Here is a 20,711-nt window from a genome sequence, read left to right as displayed (position 1 = left end):
GCGCTATGGTTCAAAGTGGCCCAAGATTGAAAGCTCGATTGTGCTGTGACCCATGGGTCTCAACAACTATAATTGTATTTTTAGGAATATCCAATTCCCTTTCCTGCTACTGAAGTAAAACTGCAGCATCGCAGAGCAGAAACTTCGATTAAACATTTACTCTGCTTCAATATCTTGACAGCTTTCAATGTGCCGTCAACTGCTGCACCTTCTCAAAAGTTCCAGCGAACATCGAATTTAGAGAATGGTACACTAATCGAAATTCAATAGAAGCAAGCCAGTCTGCAAAGTTCTGGTTTCGATTATGGAGTGACAATAATAGGCTGAAATCTGGCTAGGTCTAGTAAGTGGAGAATCGTACTAAACATAATTTATTCAAAGCCTTGTCAAAGTACCGTAGAGATGTACTTGACGAATACAGAAAACAAAGAAACTCCAATCCAAAACTCCTTTGGTGAAATCTAGTAAAGCCTAAAGAATCAAGCTTTGAGGTACCCCTTCTAACAAAAGAGACATAGAATACTTTCTTCACCAATTAGTTTGAAAGTCTCGATCAAGAGATGGTCCCTCAATACAACGATGGTCCCAACGCTAACAGGCTCAGTTCTTTCATTGATAGGATTTAGATTTCTTATGCTTTTCATCAAGATAAGCCGGGCTTTGGTGGGGAATAAGAGGGCTGGTAGTAGATATTGTAAACGTGGATTGAGACACAGATTATTCCAAAATTAGTGCAAAGAGTAACACGTCAAGATGCCATATTTGGAAAGTGGAATTGCTTGAAGTGGAGTGTTTAAGGACCCATACGAGTTTGGATACCAGCGAACACTCGGATTTGACCATGTCCTTTATTCTCTAGTGCCTGTACTGACTTACGCCAAAAAATAATGGCGATTCTTTAGAACTGAAACCCCAAGATCTTCCCCGTACTTTTGACTCATCTATCCACGAATATATTCTGAATCTTGCTGCAGAAAGAGGCATAGAACATTCGGTCATTGAGCCTCTTGACTCAATGTATAGCAACCTTTGAGCAACAATAATGTATCCCAATCGGGATTGTAATGTGCTATTAAAAATTGATTTACCTGTGAAAAGGGGTAAAGGGAACGGGTCAGTAAATTCACCAGATCTTTTCAACAGTTCCTTAATCAAAGTTGAAAAAGAAGCCCCAACAACATGCATTTTATATGGAATTGATGCGTCACTTTTAGGTTTTGCTGAAGACATTTTAAATACTAGTAGGACCCTATATAGAATAAAGAAATATTTTACTTCATTAGAGGTAGAATATACTTGAGTTGGTCACGTATTTAATCCGTCAGAAACTCCATCAGAAATCGTTATTAATTATGAATTGCCGACTGAGAATATATGTGTTGTGTTTGAAGATATACAAATCCAACCAGTTCAAGGGCTTACGTGTCTAGGAGACCCAAATGGCAGGTCACTGAAGGCTACTTGTGCACTTATTATTGTTACACCCTTAGAAAAATTTGTTCTGCTTATGAAAAGCTTGTCCCAGGCAAAGCAAGATTTAGTCACGATATTCTAGTCCGATTGTATAGTGCGTCTGCCTTACCAAATTACCTCTACATTTCCTAAGTTTGGGATTGTTTTACACAGACAGAGAACAAAAAGTTGAGTACAATCTATGTTAATAAAATTAATTAAATTTGATTAAATGTTGGCTTTGACTTCTACCATACTAAAAAAAAAATTATATTTAGTCCGTAGTTTCTGATTAATTGACCCCGATTTGGCAGTTCCTGTCAGAGCAGCAAATTTTCGTAAAAGTTCCCGACTCTTGGTTATCATTGGGTGACTCTTTGGGGACAGACTTGAGATGAATATTTTATTTGAATAAAGATGTGAATTAGCCCATTCTGCTGTATATTTCCGTGTTAATTTGTATTCTGTAATTTGTCTTTTTATTATTTTCTATGATTCTGCCACCCATTGTATTTTGTACAGTTTTGGCAGGTAATAAATCTATATCATTTCATAATAATACAAATAACCGTTTATGGTAGGGTTCAATTTCACTTTCCCCCGCCCTCTTTGGTTCTTATGCATTCATAAATTGTTGTCAGAAAATGCTTGTTCTTAATAGTCAGAGCGCCAGATTCTGTTTCTCGCTTTTTTCGATTAGTACCCATGCCGGAAGATACAAAAATGTTATGGGTGGATCCCATGGTAGCCGACCATGCTGAAAACGAATATCGTTGGGCACATGTTTGCCGTTGGGGTGTCTCTGAGATATGGGCCAAAAACACCAAATTTGGCCTCTAATGGGGCTCGACGATTCTAATTTTTTTTTACAGATAAGATTGGTCAAATCCAGCGTACTCAATAGAAAGAAGAGACTTGGGGCTACACGAATAGGATTTTGTTTGTAAAAAAAAAAAATAGTACACTTTTTACCGCAGTTTTAAAAAAATCAGATTTTGTCAACAAATTTCTAACAGAAAAGCTAAAAACTCGAATTTTTTTTCAAGAAAAAGTATTTTTTTATATTAAAAAAGAAAGCCCGTTTAATTCTGAACATATTGAGCTAAGAAAAAAAAGTTTAAATTGTTATGTCAGGGGGGTCTGCAAATTTTTTAGCGAGTGTACCCGATAATAGGAATTTTGTTTAGTAACCTGCTACCTAGCGGGAAGTTTTTTTTTCATCACGTGACAGCAGGTAGAATTAATCATTCCTGGACAGAAAGAAAGTCATTGACCCTGAAGTGATGATATAAGACTATCAAAGTAAAGATAAACACCAGTTAATTACTGTTATTTAGGCAGATAAACAGTTATTTTATGGGACATGATCGGTTTGCAAGAACTATGGCTCAAAACATCGACTTATAGTTTTCGGGTTCTTTTGTCTCAATACCGGATAGCAAGTGATCTTGGTATTGCAACGATTAAGAAAGTTCGCCCACGTTACTCTACGCCTCATTTTGGTCAAGTAATTTAGGACATTTAGTCATGGTGGTCCGTCACACAAAACTCAAAAGCCAAAGTTAATAGCCAAAAGTTAAAAACATGTTTCTAAAATAAATGTCTAATAAGGAAATTGACATTTTTAGCTAAGAAATATATCCATTTGTAGTCTAGCAGAATATTATTTTGGAAAGGAATTTCCAGGAATTTTTATTGATTTAGGTCTACTTTTCGCAGTTTTACATTGCAGTGAATAATATCTTTGGAGTAAATAAATAGCACAGTACTTAACTTATAAATTTGCAATCCATAAATGAATGGATGCTTTTAATAAATAATTGTGGTGTGTTGTACCTTTGACTACAATAAATACTCTACCTCTGACCATTCAATGGTACAGCATATTCTTGCATGATGGAAAAAAGCATGAGTAAGTAAAAAAAAAAAACTGTCAATTATTTAGCATCATTTAGACAATTTATATTTATAATGAAATCATGCTAATAACTTCTCCTTTTTTCGTCTAAACAGCCTAGATGACCAAACAACAAATTGGCAGGTATATTTAGCTCAGACATAAAGAAGTCTCTTAGAAAAAAATCTCAATGGGATTTGCACCATAAATGTTGCTGGCATCAGCATTCCACGTATGGTTATATTTCCCAGGGTCAATTCCAAAGATTTTATGTTGATAGGGGCACCAATAGGCAATATTAGAGTAGCTAATCTGTCAGGGTGGTCAGGGAAAAACTATTTCTAGCGTTTCCGGAATGCTTCGTTAAGCAGAGCAAGCCAACAGAGCTGCTACACCAGTAATTCTTCTGATGAACCACCACAAGAGTCATGTGACCAACAATCACTTTGGCAAAATCTTTTGGAATACATTTATTAATGTTTCATCTCCACAGTAGTCACAAGATACAGTCACTCTACAGGTCTGTTTTTAGACCTTTCAAAAGCTTTTATAACATAGCAGTAAATGACTGGGTGTTGACACCAAGTAATCCTGGCAAGCCTATCATAATATATGATACTGCTTCTTTAGCTGGATTAGCATATCCAACGGCCTTTTGCAAAACTAACATTGTAAATGGCTTTAAGCTTGCTAGATTAGTGCCACTCAATGAAAATATTTTCATGGAATATGAATTTTCATCTTTAACTATAACAGGGAAGCTCACAGACACCGAAGAGTCGATCTCCTTGAAATCAGCAGGCAGACTCCGACTTAGGAAAGGGAAAAACCTCTAGATTTCCGCTCTTAGCACAATTGAACAATGGGATGCCGTAATTGCAAGCTCAGCGTCTAAAGGCTGGCTTCTCGAAATTTTGTATGAAACCTGGGAGCAGATGGGTGATTGGCTCCAGAACACACTCTAACTTTTTCTCTCAGATGGGTTCAATGAGAGATTCAAAGTGTCTCTGATCAAACGTGGCTGCAGTCCAACTTTACCAGAACACTGTGACTACGAGGAATGCTTGTCCTCCAGCCACGAAGATGCTGACCAACACCTTACGACACATGCCAAGTACGCTGGCCATTTCGCTTGTAGTATTGTTGTATATGCCAACGACACAGACGTAGCAGTAGCCTGTGTTGATTTTTTTGAAGAGCTTCAAGCTGAAGGACTGAGCGAACTTTTCTTGAAGTTCCCGACTTACATTATCCCAGTACACGAGCTGGCGATGCAGTCCACTTGTCCAAAGAGGAGCAGATTATGTTACCGTTCGTGCACTGTCTGGCTGGGTGTGACACAATGAACTTTTTCTTCGGTGTCGAGAAAGCTTCTTTCTTAAACACCGCGGCGTCTCCAACTTTTGCCTCAAAAATGGTGTCTGTGACAGAGTGGATCAAGGATGCAGAAGGAAAGCTTTCAGTCAACACGTTTAGAGAAGTTTATGACCTATAAAAATCCCTGGTCATTGAAATGTATGGTAAACAGGCCAAATTCAATTGACTGGCCAGTGAAAGGGCTTAAATTGGTTCCAGAAACAAGATGTGAGAAGACTGCCACCTTCTGACGACACCTTCGAGCCATGCATACAAAGAGCCACATTCGCTACACTGATAATTTTGTCGTCAGTCAGGCTCAGACGAGCATTCCAGATCCACTCCTCCATGGATGGAAGATGACTGAAAGTGGAGTGGATGCGGTCATCTCAAGCTGTAAAGAAGCATCAAGCCTGGAAGCTTACTCCAGATGCAAAAGTGGAAGGTGCAGGAAAGACTGTAACTGCTCAAAAATGAAAGGACGCTGCAGCTATGCTCCTGTGGTGGAACGAGGAGGGCGTGCAGGGAGTCTGACCTTGCCCCATCTGAATTCTCGGAAGAAGAAAATGTGGAATATTTTTGAAAGTTTTATTTGATACCTTTTACTTTTAATTACAACAGGTCCCTAATCATTTACTATTACCCAATTTTACGGGCAGCCCGAGTAAGACAACTCCAGTGCGCCTCTTTGAAGCAGAATTCTTTCATGTAGTAAATAGCTCAGTCGTATCAGTTAGTAATTAGCTCAGTCGTATCAGTGGCAAATCAGGTCCTAAAAAGGTAATTGCAAACACTTTAGCACACCAGAAAACATATTCGTCCATTCTAAAAAAAAAATCTTTTTTAGTCAACATTTTTTTTAAATATATTTTTATTTTTAAGTAAAAGTTAAAATTTTAAACAGTTAGGAAGATTGAAGTATTCCTACCCTTTGAAGAAAAAAATAATAATTTCCCTTTTCACGATACGGCTAGTGATCATTTCAGCGACACTACAAAAAAAATCGCAGTCCTTTTAAAAATATAAATAGTTTATATTTTTTTTAGCTCAAATTGTACGAAATTGAATGAACTTTCTTTTTGAATATGAAAAAAAGGTTTGTTACCTTGAAGAAATTTCATGTTTTTAGCCTTTCTTTGAGATATTTGTCGAATTTTACAGCACTTATTTTGAAACTGCAGTAAATAGAAAAAAAATAGTGTTTTTTTCCAATTTAAAAATCATATTCTTGTAGATCTAGATCGCTTCTTTCGATTCATATAACATTAAACCGGATTTCTCAACCCAATAACTCGCAAAAATTTGGCGTTTTTGGCCTATATCTCAGAAACGCCCCAACTGTGAACATTCACCCTACGATATTCGTTTTCAGTATAGTCGACTACTCTAGGATCCATCCTCAGCATTTTTGTACCTTCCAGCATGGGTAGGTGCACGATATAGAATCTGGTGCCCTGACTATAATCTTATCAAGCTCTTTCACCCCATGTATAAGCCAAATGGCATAGGATGGAAGAAAAGATAAACTCTTGGGAGTTCAGTTCTCGAAGAGTTGCGGATCCAAGGGCTGTAAGTTGATTGGATGCATTTGGGGGGTGAGGTGGTTAAGAGGGAGGGACGGATTACAGCCTGCGTTACTTGATATCCTGCGTTACTAATGCAGCCTACTTTAAAACAGAAAGAAAAAGTATTTTGGAAATCCTAGTCTACAGAATCTACCAAGCATATATAAAGTCAAAATTCTAGCCACCACCTAATGTATGTCTGGTGAATTTGCCTTTTCAGCGACAAGAAAATTTAAATTAGAATTTCAATGTATATGATAACCCGAACAATAGAATATCCACCTTTGGTCAACAACGCGGAAGCAGAATGGACGAACAACTTGTTCTTGAATGTTATAGCACGGAAATTTTGATTGGTTCGATCGTAAGCAGGACAAGAACTTAATTTTCCAAAACCCGCAGAGGAAAGGCTAATGAACCATCTTTGAAACTTATAGTAGTTATAAGAGAAAATTTTAGCTAGTCTTACAATAAAATTGAAATTACAACGTGCCACTCGTATTTAAAAGAAACAAGATAATGATTGGATATATATTTAAGGTAAAATAAATTAAAATCAGTAACATTTTGGATATAGCCTAGGATTATTTCAATGCTGTAGGAGGAGGGGCTGGAGTGCAGTTAAACAATAAGCGATGACAAAAAATCCTAGAAAAATAGAGACCTTATGAGTGCACTGAAGTGACACTCGTTACTTTAGAGTTTAGTTTGGAACAAGACATAAACTTAACTATTATAGATATTAAATTGGTTAACATTGTGCAATAATAATTGTGCAATAATTCTTTCCGAAAAATGAACAATAAAATGGATTAGTAATAACAGTCTATACCCATCTACAACTCTTTCCAGATATATTAACTACTACCGTCGTAAATGTTTCCCCACTCCCCCTCGAATCTTTAGATGTAAGACTATGCTATTTGCAATAGTTTCCAGATTTTTTGAGTTCACATTTCATTTTAATTCTCATGAGCAGCATAATCCAATTTTGAGAAATAAAAAAAAATTGCTCGTAACTAAGGAATAAATCTAGAAATTATGGGATAGGAGGGGTAAAACAGGGTGCAACTGTGACGATATCTATTAAGAGTGTCGAGTAGGAAATTGAATAGTAATGATCTTCACTTGTTATTTTGGCTGGTTTAGAGGGAGCATCTGGCATATAAATTTCCTTTTCTCTAACACAAAAAAAGAAAAAAAACCGAAATCTCTACCAATCTCTACCAGTGAAGAGTACAAATGCAATCAACAAATTTTGTAGTAACTGATAATGATTCAGAAAGGAGGGGCTAAGTTAGAAAAATCTTCAAATGACTTGTCGGTATTCAAACGGTGAATGCTGTACAACATAAATTTTAAGTGTTATTTCAAAAAACTTTAAAAAAATAAACTCCGTTTTTTTCGATAGTTGATAACAAATTATTTATTCGAAATAGTTTGTGTGTGCGGTAACCAAGATAAAACAATTGCTATTGAATGCTCCAAATTCTTCAATTTCTGAATATTAGAAAACTTAACAAAATCTATTTCAGAAATATAAAAACTCCTCGTTTACTTGAGTTCAAACAACATATAGAAAAAAATGATTAAGCCAATGGATTGAGTTTTTGCCTTTTAATTACGGGACTGGTAAATTTCACTTTTACAACAAGTTTCACTTATTGTGTTTTTAATTATCACTGCCAATTTGCGGCTGAACAAACAGTTCGTGGCAACGAACTAAGTGAGGAGCGAACCGACTCAATAGAAACAAAAACTCTAAAAATCGTAATTTTGATATCAATAGATATCAAACAGTTCGTGGTAACGAACTGTAGTAAGGAGCGACCCGGCTCAATAGTAACCAAAACTCTAAAAAATGGAATTTTGATACCAATAGCTACATCAAAAGAATCGCATTTTAATGCTGGTTTTAAATATATAAGTTTCATCAAGTTTAGTCTTACCCATCAAAAGTTACGAGCCTGAGAAAATTTGCGTTATTTTAGAAAATAGGAGGAAACGCCCCCTAAAAGTCATAGAATCTTAACGAAAATCACACCATCAGATTCAGCGTATCAGAGAACCCTATTGTAGAAGTTTCGAGCTCCTATCTACAAAAATGTGGAATTTTGCATTTTTTGCCAGAAGGCAGATCACGGATAAGTGTTTATTGGTTTTTTTGTTTTTTTGTTTTTTTGTTTTTTTTTTGTTTTTTTTTCCCCAGGGGTGATCGTATCGACCCAGTTGTCCTAGAATGTTGCAAGAGGGCTCATTCTAACGGAAATGAAAAGTTCTAGTGCCCTTTTTAAGTGACCAAAAAAATTGGAGGGCACCTAGGCCCCCTCCCACGCTAATTATTTTCCCAAAGTCATCGGATAAAATTCTGAGATAGCCATTTTATTCAGCGTAGTCGAAAAACCTTATAACTATGTCTTTGGGGACGACTTACTCCCCCACAGTCCCCGTGGGAGGGGCAACAAGTTACAAACTTTGACCTGTGCTTACATATAGTAATGGTTATTGGGAAGTATACAGGCGTTTTCAGGAGGATTTTTTTGGTTTTTGGGAGGGGTTGAAAAGAGGGGGATATGCTGGGGGAACTTTCCTTCGAGAATTTGTAATGGGAGAAGAAAATTTCCATGAAGGGAGAGCAGGATTTACTAGCATTATTTAAAAAAAAACAATTAAAAAATAAAAGTGAAAAAGCTTTTTCAGCTGGAAGTAAGGAACAGCAATAAAACTTAAAACAAACTGAAATTATTACCCATATGAGGGGCTCACCTCCTTCTAATACCTCGCTCTTTACGCTAAAGTATTTTCGGTAATTTCAACTACTTATTCTACGGCTTTTGTGATTCAGGGGGTCATTCTTAATGAATTGGGATAAAATTTAAGCTTTAGTGTAAAGAGCGAGGTACTGACGATGGGGCGAATCCCCTCATATATGTAATAAAAACATGAGAATACAAAAGTTCTTTACGTAAGCTAATTTATAAGTTACGTAAATCTTTTACCAATAAAAAGATTCGTAAAAAATTAAAAGTTCTAGTTGCCTTTTTAATTAACCAAAAAATCGGGGGGCAACTAGGCTTCGTCCCCCGCTCTTTTTTTCTCAAAATGATTCGATCAAAATTATGAGAAAGCCATTGAGCCAAAAAAAAAAAAATATGCAAATTTCGTTTTGATTATTCCTCTGCGGAGAGCCAAAATCAAAACATGCATTGATTCAAAAACGTTCAGAAATTAAATAAAAAAAACAAGTTTTTTCAACTGAAAGTAAGGAGTGACATCAAAACTTAAAACGCACAGAAATTACTTCGTATATGAAAGAGACTGCTTCCTCATCAACGCCCCGGTCTTTACGCTAAAGTTTTTCACTGTTTTAGAAAGAAGAATTGAGAGAAAGAGTCAAACTATAGCGTAAAGAGCGGGGCGTTGATGAGGAAGCAGCCTCTTTCATATACGAAGTAATTTCTGTGCGTTTTAAGTTTTGATGTCACTCCTTACTTTCAGTTGAAAAAACTTGTTTTTTTTATTTAATATCAAAAGAATCGGTTTATTGTGCCGATTTCTAATATATAAATTTCATAAAGTTTAGTTTACCCATTATAGGCTATGAGGTTGAGAAAATCTGCCGTATGTTCGAAATAAGGAGGAATACCCCCTAAAAGTCATAGAATTTTAACGAAAATTATGATTTTATCGACCCAGTGGTTCTAGAATATCGTGAGAAGGTTCATTTGAACCAAAATTAAAATTTCTAGAGCCCTTTTTAAGTGACTAAAATATTAGAGCACCGCAAGATCCTCTAATCTTTTCGCCTTTTTTCCAAAATCGCCTTTTTTCCAAAAATCGTCCGATCCAAATTTTTAGATAACCATTTTTCTAGTCATATTTGAAATGCTATATAATTGTACCTTGGATATGATATTACCCCCCAAATCCCCGGGAGAAAGGTCTTTAAGTTATAAAATTTGCCCATTGTTTACGCATAGTATTTGTTATTGGAAAGTATGTATACATTTGTGGGAGGGGGTGGACGAATTTTCTCCTTTGGGGTTTTCCTGGGGTATATTTTTCATGGGGAAGGAAGTTTCAAGGGGGTGAATTTGTTAGGGGAAATTATATACCGGGGGAATTTGCCAGAATCCCTATACAAAATTCTTCTTATATGTCTTGCTTTGTCTCAATTTTATGCGTGGAGTTATCAAGGATAATTGTCCGCGGTAATTTTTCCCGGAACTGAATTGTCTAAAGGATATTTCCGTGGGGAGAGAGATTTCTCCGTGGAGGTGGGGCCAGATTTCTTGTAATGTCATTTCCTGGCATTATTTGAAAAAAGATCGGAAATTAAATAAAAAAAAAGCTTTCTCAATTTATAGTAAGGAGCAACATCAAAACTTAAGACGAACAGAAAATATTACTTATATGAAGGAGAACACCCCTCCTCAACACCTCCCTCTTTACGCTAAAGTCTCGATTCTTTAAGAACGACTCCTCAAACAAAATGGTAAGGAGGGGGCATCCCCGTCATATACGTAATAATTACTGCTCGTTTTGTTTTTAATGCTGTTCTTTACTTTCAGCTGAAAGAATTTGTTTTGTAATGTTTAATTTCACTTGGGATTAACATGTGCCAATTTAAAGGAGTCGCTACACCAGCCAATATTACTAAGAAAATTAGATTTTTTTTTTAAATACTACTTATGACCGTCAGTACCAACAATTAGAGTTAAAATTCTTATATACGCTAATCAAGAAATATGGGCTGACAATGTAGCTAATGTAAAGCATGGCTTTCTCGACTAGCTAATGGTTGCGGCGTGCCAAAGTCTTCACTGTCGTATGAGCTGCGTAAGACTTTTGGAGACATTCATACCCGATATACAGGAGATAATAGTCCGGATTTAAAAAAAGCAACATTCTAACCTTGCGTATCCGGGGCAATTTTTTATCACAATATAACGTGTTTGATGATTTATTTTAAGTATTGAATGTCCTACATAGGCTTCATAATAATTTTAATTTAAAGAATGAAGCACAAGCCAAACATATTTTCGAGAAAATAAGATTGAAAAAAGCTTGATTTTCATTCTGTTTTTGGAACTTTTTGCCAAGGTTAAGCATATAGATTAAATAGTCACTTCTCAGAGAGTTCTATCTTTGATATTTGATCCACCTTATATTGCAAGTCAAAGAAAGGTAATGGGGAAAACTATAATTATAATCTTTGAAATGACACAATTTCCATCTTCAAATGCTCTACAAAATTAAACCACTTTTTAATATAACCACACAACAATTTAGCCCAGACGTTGTATCCTAAACGCAAAAGTGGTCGCATCGTATTTGCACTTATTTATGCTGTTTTTAGTCTTAATACAGAGACATAGCCCCTTGCCCCAATGGACGTCTTGCTTATAGTCTCACTTGAAAAAAGGAAGTGGGAAATAAGCTGAAGTATAAAGTAGTATAAAGTTGTAGCCAAGAAGTTCTTCTTTGCTTGCTAGATTAAACCTATGATCAACAATAATTTTTAATAATCAAAATTTAGACAATGGGGGTCATCACTCCTCAGTATTATATCGATACTGGGTGTTTAAAGATAATCAAGTTAAACCATTAAACTCGATTGTTTATCTTTAAATTAATTTAATTATTTAATTCAATATTTTATTATATTTTAAATTATTTGATTAAGAGGAGAGGGAGGCAAACTACCTTTATTTTTTGGAAAACTAAAGCAAGGGAAAAAAAATACACAATAGAACCTGCTTCTATTGTTTTTTTTTTATTCTGTATTTAAAAAACAAACAATAAACTGGGATATGTGCTGTCCCACTTCAAATCCCCTGGCTTTTTTTGACGTTATTTCAATTAAAAATGCATAGCTCGAATTAAAAGATGTTTTCAGTAAAGCGTAAGTAACTTTACTGCTCTTTAGAGGGTACGCAGAACCGTGTTTCTGCTTGTCTTTAGTTTAATGAAACTCTTTATTTTCCTTCACTAAAGCAGAAAAAAAACTTTTTTAGAATAGATTATAGAAAAGATGGTAGATTGGATAAAGATACAAAAACTAGAATAGCCAAGGTCCTGGGTGTTTCATTGCAGCTGAAAAAGTTTTAAAAAAAATAGGAAGATAGGTCTGCAAAGTAAGATTAGGATATACGAGACCACGGTAATGACATTACTTAAGTAAGGCTCTGAAATGTAGATATTTTTACAGGCTAATGAAGATTTGTAAGAAGTTTTCACATGTTTATAGTTTTTGGATTTCTTTTGGCTGAGCATAAATCAAACAAAAATAAAATCAATAGATAAATCAAGCTTTACAAAAATTGATACGTTTCACTTTCATCTAGGACCGTAATGAAAGGTAAAAATCAAAAAAAAAAGAAAGAAAGATCATACTCAAATTAAAGTATATTAGCTAAAGTATATAATAAAGTATAAAGTATAATAAAGTATATTATACTAAAGCAGGCCGGTGAAAAAACAACATAATCGAAGTAAACAGTAGAAAGTTTAAATACTAAACATACTCCATTAGTGCCATTTCATTCGATGGACGTAAGTGAAAAGGATATCGCTCCCCCCTTTGCTTATTTTTTGCATGTTATTATTGTGTCTTCTTTTGAATCCTCCTCCTGTAATACAAATTTTTACACACATACCTAAATAAAGCATACGGAGGAAATGAAAAAGTGTTAGCTGCTTAAATATATAACTTATTTTAACTGATTGCTAGTAAATTTGACATCTAGCAAATCAAACAAAAACAAGCTTTCCCAAACAAAAGTATAACCTTGAATTAAAAGGTTTTATCCACATATTGCACTTGACCGTGCTTCCCATCTCCATTACTAATTGCGTTAAAATTGAAAAATAATTCAGCTACACTTTGAAACTTTAGAGACTTCGGCCATATTCCAGTTCAGCGTCATGATCCAGATCAATTCCGCTTTTCCTTACTGTCATCACTGCAGAATTTATTCATGAGACAAAAAAAGCTTATGTCTGCTATTCGAATGATCTATCTTGCTTAAAAGAATAGTTTGTTTTCTTTATCAAAAGTATTTTCAAATTCTTGTTGAAGATTACAATGGGTGGGAATTTGTCCAAACCTATTCAATTGTATTGCCAAACTCGTATAGGGCAAATCCAACATATGCACCAGGTGCCAGAGAGGAAAACCCTTCGCATGCCATAATCATCCCCCTCTCTCTCTATCTCTCTCTATCTCTCTCTCTCTCTCTCTCCTCTCTCTCTCTCTCCTCTCTCTCTCTCTCTCTTTCTCTCTCTCTCTCTCTCTCTCTCTCTCTCTCTCTCTCTCTCTCTCTCTCTCTCTCTCTCTCTCTCTCTCTCTCTCTCTCTCTCTCTCTCTCTCACTGTAGAACCAAGGAACTTTGAGACAACTGACACGGCTTCGCGCAGCTGCATTAGCCTTTCGTGAGTTTTGCTGAGAATATTGTAAATATTAAGAGTTTTGAAAAACTTTAATCCTGTTAAACAAAAATATAATAATAAAAATGTTAAAACTGATCCGAATATTCAAAGAACAAGTTATCTTAACTCAGCAAGATAACTAGTATTGATTCAGTCTTAAAGGCATCATAATTCTGGCCCCAAAGATAGTCACAATATGTTTAGACATTTTTCACCAGAAAATGGTAAATTTGTATCAATTTCTAGTTTCAGAAATTCTTACAGTTGGTATTCATAGTGGAAAAAACTGACCATTTTAATAAGTTAACATTTAGGATAGTCCGTTGTGATGAGGGCGAAGAGGAAAGATTCGAAACATTTCTACGCTGAAAAATCTTTATATTTTTTTTTTTGATATTTCTAGATAATATTTAATACTACTACTACTACTACTAATAACTCACTGCAGCACCAAGCCGCCTGAGGCCAACACAGCTACGCACGCTCCTCCTCCAACCTAATCTATTTAAAGCCTCCCTCTTTACACCCTCCCAGGAAGTTCCCATTTCCTTTAAATCCTTATTTATGACATCCTCCCAACCCAGACAAGGACGACCTGCTTTCCGTGTAGCCCCAGACGGTTGGCCAAAAAGGACAATCTTCGGTAATCTGTCATCCTTCATCCGTAGAACGTGGCCTAGCCATCTCAACCTTTCTTTCATTATAGCCCCAGAAAGCGGGATTGAACCACACTTTTCGTACAACCTACTGTTTGAAATACGGTCAGTCAGCCGGGTACCCAGAACAATCCGTAGGCAATTTCTCTGGAAAACATCTAGTAAATTTTCATCTGCTTTTCGGAGTGTCCATGCTTCAGAGCCATATTTGACCACTGTCATCACTGTAGCTTCCAATATTCTAATCTTGGTTTGTAGGCTTATCTTTCTATTCTTCCAAACTTTTTTTAACTGTGAAAAAACACCCTGAGCTTTAGCTATTCTACTTTTAACATCTTCACTGCTCCCACCATCTTTACTAATAATACTACCAAGGTAACTGAAGCTCCCAACCTGATCAATCTTTTCGTTACCTAAGGTCACCTGTTCATCTTCACTTATTCCTAACCTTAGTGACTTAGTCTTCTTAACATTAATTTTCAATCCTATTTTAGCACCCTGAACTCGTAAAACCTCTAAAAATTCATTCATTTTGCTCACACTTTCATCTAATATGCTTAAATCATCAGCATAATCTAAGTCCAGGAGCGTTCTTCCTCCCCATTTGATTCCATGGTCTCCAATTGCCTTTCCTGTGCTCCTTAAGACGAAGTCCATCAAAATGATCCATATAAAGGGGGATAGAACACAACCCTGCTTAACTCCTGATTTAATACAAAACCAGTTGCTAACCTCATTTCCTACCTTAACCGCAGCAGTATTATTCTCGTACATAGCGCAAATCACTTTAATGTATTTTTCTGGTATACCATATAACGATAAGACCTTTGTTAACGCTGTTCTATCAACAGAATTGAAAGCTTGCTCATAATCGATAAAACTAAGGACCAAAGGTGTTTGACAACGAAGGGACTTCTCAATTATTAACCTAAGAGTGAAAACATGGTCGACACATCCTCTACCTTTTCTAAAACCGCACTGTTCTTCCCTTAAAACTTTATCTACAGCATGTCTCAGTCTAAAAAGTATCATATTACTCAGTAATTTGCTACCTACAGAGACCAGACTAATGCCTCGATAATTCCGACATTCACTCTTGTCACCTTTCTTATACAGTGGTTTAATTAAGGTTTTCCTAAAATCATTGGGTACTTCCCCTTTTTCAAAAATCATGTTCATAATCTTCAGTAGCTTATTCCTAACCTCAGAGCCACCATATTTAAGGAACTCATTAATCATACTATCAGCACCTGGGGCCTTATTATTTTTTAATCCTTCTAGTACTGTCGCTAATTCTTCCTCACTAAACAAATCTTCCTTCACATCCAAGGTATCACAAACTTTTTCATTTTCATCTATATCTTTTCCTGCAACTGTATCTCGGTTTAGCACATTCTCAAAATGTTCCACCCATCTTTCTTTAACTTTTTCCTTATCACTAATTGTGACCCCATTTCTATCTTTAACTGGGACTAGTCCGGATCGGCTACTCCCTTTCAATTTATTAACATGCCAGTATAATATTTTACTATTATGCCGTCTAGCCGCATCTTCCAGATCCTCAGCAATTTTATCCATCGCCTCCATTTCACATCTCCTTAGTTCATATTTTAATGCTTTCTCCACTTTCTTTACATTCCTTTTGTTTTCATACGACCTATCGCTCAGATAATTCTTATACAAACCCCTTCTACTCTCTATTAAACCTAAAGCTTTTTCACTAATATTCCTAGTTGCTGTCTTAGCACTCTTCCCTAGGACACCATCAGCAACTTCACAAATTGTTTTTCTGAAATTATTCCATCCATCTTCCACATTGTCAAATTTTAAACCCTCAAGTTTAGTACTCAACTGTTCCTGGAATTTTTTTCTCAAATTTTCATCCTGAAGTCTACCAACATCATAACTTCCCGGGAGGGAGTTACTCTTCCGAAATTTCAGCTTTAAATTAACCTTAGACACTACTAGATGGTGATCTTTACTTTTAACATCAATAACGGCACTCCTATACACCCTAGTATCTTGTATTGATCCTGCTAGTCTTCTGTTTACAATAACATAATCAATAAGGTTTGCTGTCTTACCATCACTTGAATACCATGTCAGCTTATGGGCCATTTTGTGACCAAACACCGTATTGGTTATAACTAGGTTGTTATACCTACAAAATTGCAAAAGCCTATAGCCATTACTGTTTTCTTTTCCTACACCAAAATTACCTAGGCTAGGATACCATCTATCCCTATTTCTACCAACCTGGGCATTAAAATCTCCTAGCAAAAACACCATATTTCTACCTGGTACCCTGTCTATTTGCTCCTGTAACTGTAAGTAAAATTCATCTGAGTCACTAGTATCTCCATCAGTTGGTTCAATGGGGGCATATACTACTATAACTGATACCCTAAACTTTTTAGTCATAAAATGAGCAATTAGTATTCTATTATTAATACCTTCCCAGCCTAAACAAGACTTAGCAGCTTCCTTATTCATCATGAGCCCTACTCCCTGTCTATGTACCCCATCCTTCCTTCCTGAGTAAACAAATTCTATGTCACCTAATTTCATGCTTCCTACCCCTGGGATATGAGTTTCTGAAACTCCTAATAAATCCAGTTCAAACCGTCTGAATTCGTCAGTCAAAATGTCGATGCGATAGTCATTTTTTAACGTCGTAACATTCCAAGTTCCAATTTTCATGTTCTTTAAATCTTTGAAATTATTTTGGCCTCAAGAAAAGCAGTGATCCCGGATACCAGTGCAGGATGGGGACCAACATATCTTCTCAAGTCTACACCGAAGCGCTTAAGCCGGCTTAGAACCGGACAGCAAGAAGTCCCTGGGACCTCCAGTAAGTTGGAGGCTTTGTGCAATCCTGGGCCCATCTTGGTCACAACATGGTTTTCAGCACTTGGCGATGCTCTTCTATCAACAAGAGTCGAAATCCTGCACAGACAGTCCCAAGCCTATTACCTCCGACTCATTATATATTCATGCCTACAAATATTATGCTACTACGGGGAGGCAGCCCATAGTAGATAAATTAGCTAGGAAGAGGTTTTTCAGCCCGAAAACGCCCATCAAAACAAACCAAGCCCAGAAAATTATCCAATAATCAGAATCCCGTACGAGTGCTGTGTTGTTTACTAGGCTATAATTTCCTCGAGGGGCGCCACTCCTCAAGTGGGAAAAATTGACCGCAAGTTTCCCAGTCTTGCAGGTACCCCGAAAGGGTCGAGGCAGCCCTTTACAGAGGCCGTTGTCCATAAATCTGGATCTTACGCCCTGCCGCAGTTGTCCTCCTATAGAGGATCCTCCCACGATGGTGTTCTGCTTCACCATGCAATTTAACCCATTATCCTTATTGAAATCCTTATTGAAAACCCAAAAATGCTCTTTTTAGATAGGATCAAATCTTTAAGCAAAAAAGTTTATCCCCTTCCTTGAAAAAAAAATCGGGAAACAGGTGCATTGTTACTATCTTAGCCTAAATTACCCGGGACAACAAATACCGTTAGCAGCGAAAAGATATGGTAATAAAAGTACATTTTTATTGTCCATCATAACTTACAAAAGCACAAACCTGAAAAAGTTGGGACATTATCTAAGGGGCTTGTGACTTCATATCTGGTCAGGACAGTGCTGTCACTAGTCCAAAGGTGTAGCCGAAGTAGGTATTTTACATCTTTTTAAAAACCCTTTCTAATGTCACTGCGAGTGAAAAGCTACCTAAAAGGTAAAAGAGAAGGCAAATGTTGGACTACAAATAAACTCTTAAGAGATCCTAGGATACGGCGACTAAACTTAAATTTTATAGTAACTGAAAGGTCACTTTCATTTACTATGGTCATGCTCCTTCGTCAGCATATGGAATTTTTTTTTTGTATTCCAGTCCGTGTTGCCACTAAACAAACCAGTCATAATTGCTTTATGTGAAGGTTTGACAGTGCTACTATTGAACAGGGTTAGAGGCACCGCAGATCCCTGTCTAATGCCTTTCTTAAATGGGTATTATGGAGTAAGTTAAATAATACCAGATGATGCAATAGTCTTAACTTTAGCCTTCAGCTTCCTATATGTATCCAGAACAGACTTCATAGCTGAAGTATTCATTCTACGTTTATAAGTAGTCAGAAGAATGTAGGTATGGATAATAAAGTCGACTGCTCGAATAAAGTTGAAATCGGCAGAGTAAAGCACTTAATTGTTTCACCAGCATGTACCAGCAAATTAGCAATAAAATGACTTGCATGATCACAGTCAGTCTCTTTCTTAAGCCCAAACTGATTATCTGGAGTAAAAAAAAATCTCTGTAATTTCATTAATAATGAAATCATTGATTGCACTGATTGCACTGGTTCTAGGCTTACCAAACTCTTTGCGACCTACTCCGTCTTATCCTTTTTTATGGTGGCTCTGAAATTTCACCTTCTCAAGGCTTTCTCTGATTTTCGTACATATTTTAGCCAAAAACATGCTTCATTAAAAAAAGAAACTTCTTTATAGACATACAAAAGAGAAGAGTTGTCTAAAGTAAATTTTCAATTTTTCCTTTTTTACAGGCACTATTCTTCTCTGCTATTGTTGCTATTGCTACTGCTCAGACGAGACTACTTGGAGGAGGTTTGCTTGGTGGCCTTACAGGTGGCCTTCTCGGAGGGGGCTACAGACCCGGATTTGGAGGTTATGGCTACCGACCTGGTTTTGGAGGCTATGGCTACCCAGGCTATGGAGGATATGGATATCCTGGATATGGATATGGGGGCTACGGAGGTTACCCGTATGGTGGTGGCTATGGATACCGCCCATTTGGTTTTGGAAGATGATTTAGATTTGACTCTGATATTCTGACTGAAAATATTTATTTTTTATAATCTGTTTGGCTGTATGTTCCTAATACATCAAAATTTTCCAACGTTTTTCACTTAATGTAGACAAGCTTAGAACCACAAGTATTTTTTTTCAATAACCGAAAGAATATCCCTCCAGAAAGCTGTTTCTTGCCAGCCTAAAAAATTTAAATTTAAATAAAATCAGTTCTTTATTCTTGAACTGATCTTGTAGTTTTGCATGTAGCCTTGGAAATATATTTGGCTTCATTTGAGGGGAGGGGTTGTAATTATCAGAGTAAAAACCCTTATATTTTGAAAGAGTTTTGATTTTGAATTTGAAATTGAAACAAAAAGAGTATACTATTCTTTTTTATATTAGTGTTTCATCCATAAAAGCCCATAGACAAGGATTTTTGCAAAAAAACTTTACTAATTCAGTTGTATCTTATATTATTTTACCAGATAAAATTCTTGTTTAGGGGTATCTTGATATCTTGAAAAGTAATTGAATTATGTAATTAAAACTTTGAAGAATTAATGCATACACTCTATGTGTATAATCTAAAATATGCTCTGGGAAGGTATTATGTATTCACTTTCTCGTGTGTCTTGTTTCTAGGGCTTTAAAGATTACACACATGACAGATGCATACCTATATAAATTTTAACAACATATCATCTTAATTTTGGTTTTCAGTCTCTTTTTAAAAGGCTTTATTTTTTTTTAAGTGCTTTTCCAGCAATTTTAGCAGCATTTTAGCCTATATCAATGGTTTTCCCCCTGAATTTAAGAGATAGTTTATCACACCTTTAATCTCTTATAATTTGGGATTGAGCAAAGACAAATGGCTAAAAAGCACTTTTCTTGTGCCTTATTTGAATAGAAAATCTATTCTAAAAGAAGTTTTGGTAAATTTTCTGATTAACTAACTTGTGAAATAGCTAAGAAACAAGTGTAGTTCTTATCTCTAGAATTAGAATTTTATTTGGAATCCAAATATAACTTGCATTTGTCTCGGATATAAATTTTACCTCCACTCTCCTAATATGCAAATATATGCAACGGATTTTCCATTATTTTGACAAACTGTAAAAAAAAAAAAAAATGAAGTAAAGATCACTCTCCTTTAACTGGGGAGCAACTATCATGGAGGCTGTCATTATCAAACGTCTCGTGGTAACGAACTGTAGTAAGGAGCGACCCAGCTCAATAGTAAACGAAACTCTAAAAAATGAAATTTTTATACTAATAGCTACATCAAAAGAATCGCATTTTAATGCTAATTTTAAATATATAAGTTTCATCAAGTTTAGTCTTACCCATCAAAATTTACGAGCCTGAGAAAATTTGCTGATTTTTATGCTGATTTTAAATATAAGTTACATTAAATTTAGTCTTTGTCATCAAAAGTTAAGAGCCTATGAAAATTTGCCTTATTTTAGAAAATAGGGGGAAGCACCCACTAAAAGTCATAGAATCTTAACGAAAATCATACCATCGCATTCAGCGTATCAGAGAACC

At 35.9% G+C, this 20,711-nt stretch overlaps 1 protein-coding gene across 1 annotated transcript; it reads left to right on the top strand.

Moving 5' to 3' along the window:
• Nucleotides 1-6,659: 6,659 nt before the first annotated feature.
• On the top strand, nucleotides 6,660-19,272 carry LOC136042253 (keratin-associated protein 19-2-like). Its single transcript, XM_065727199.1, has 2 exons — nucleotides 6,660-6,810; nucleotides 18,920-19,272. Exons 1-2 carry the CDS (start codon nucleotides 6,790-6,792, stop codon nucleotides 19,181-19,183), a joined length of 285 nt encoding a protein of 94 aa, XP_065583271.1. The 5' UTR covers nucleotides 6,660-6,789; the 3' UTR covers nucleotides 19,184-19,272.
• The last annotated feature ends 1,439 nt before the right edge of the window (nucleotides 19,273-20,711 follow it).

This window comes from Artemia franciscana, unplaced genomic scaffold (assembly GCF_032884065.1).
Source record: "Artemia franciscana unplaced genomic scaffold, ASM3288406v1 PGA_scaffold_89, whole genome shotgun sequence".
NCBI classification, from domain to species: Eukaryota; Metazoa; Arthropoda; class Branchiopoda; order Anostraca; family Artemiidae; genus Artemia; species Artemia franciscana.
Note: the sequence above shows the minus strand (reverse complement) of the source record. Positions and strands in the feature narration are given on the sequence as shown.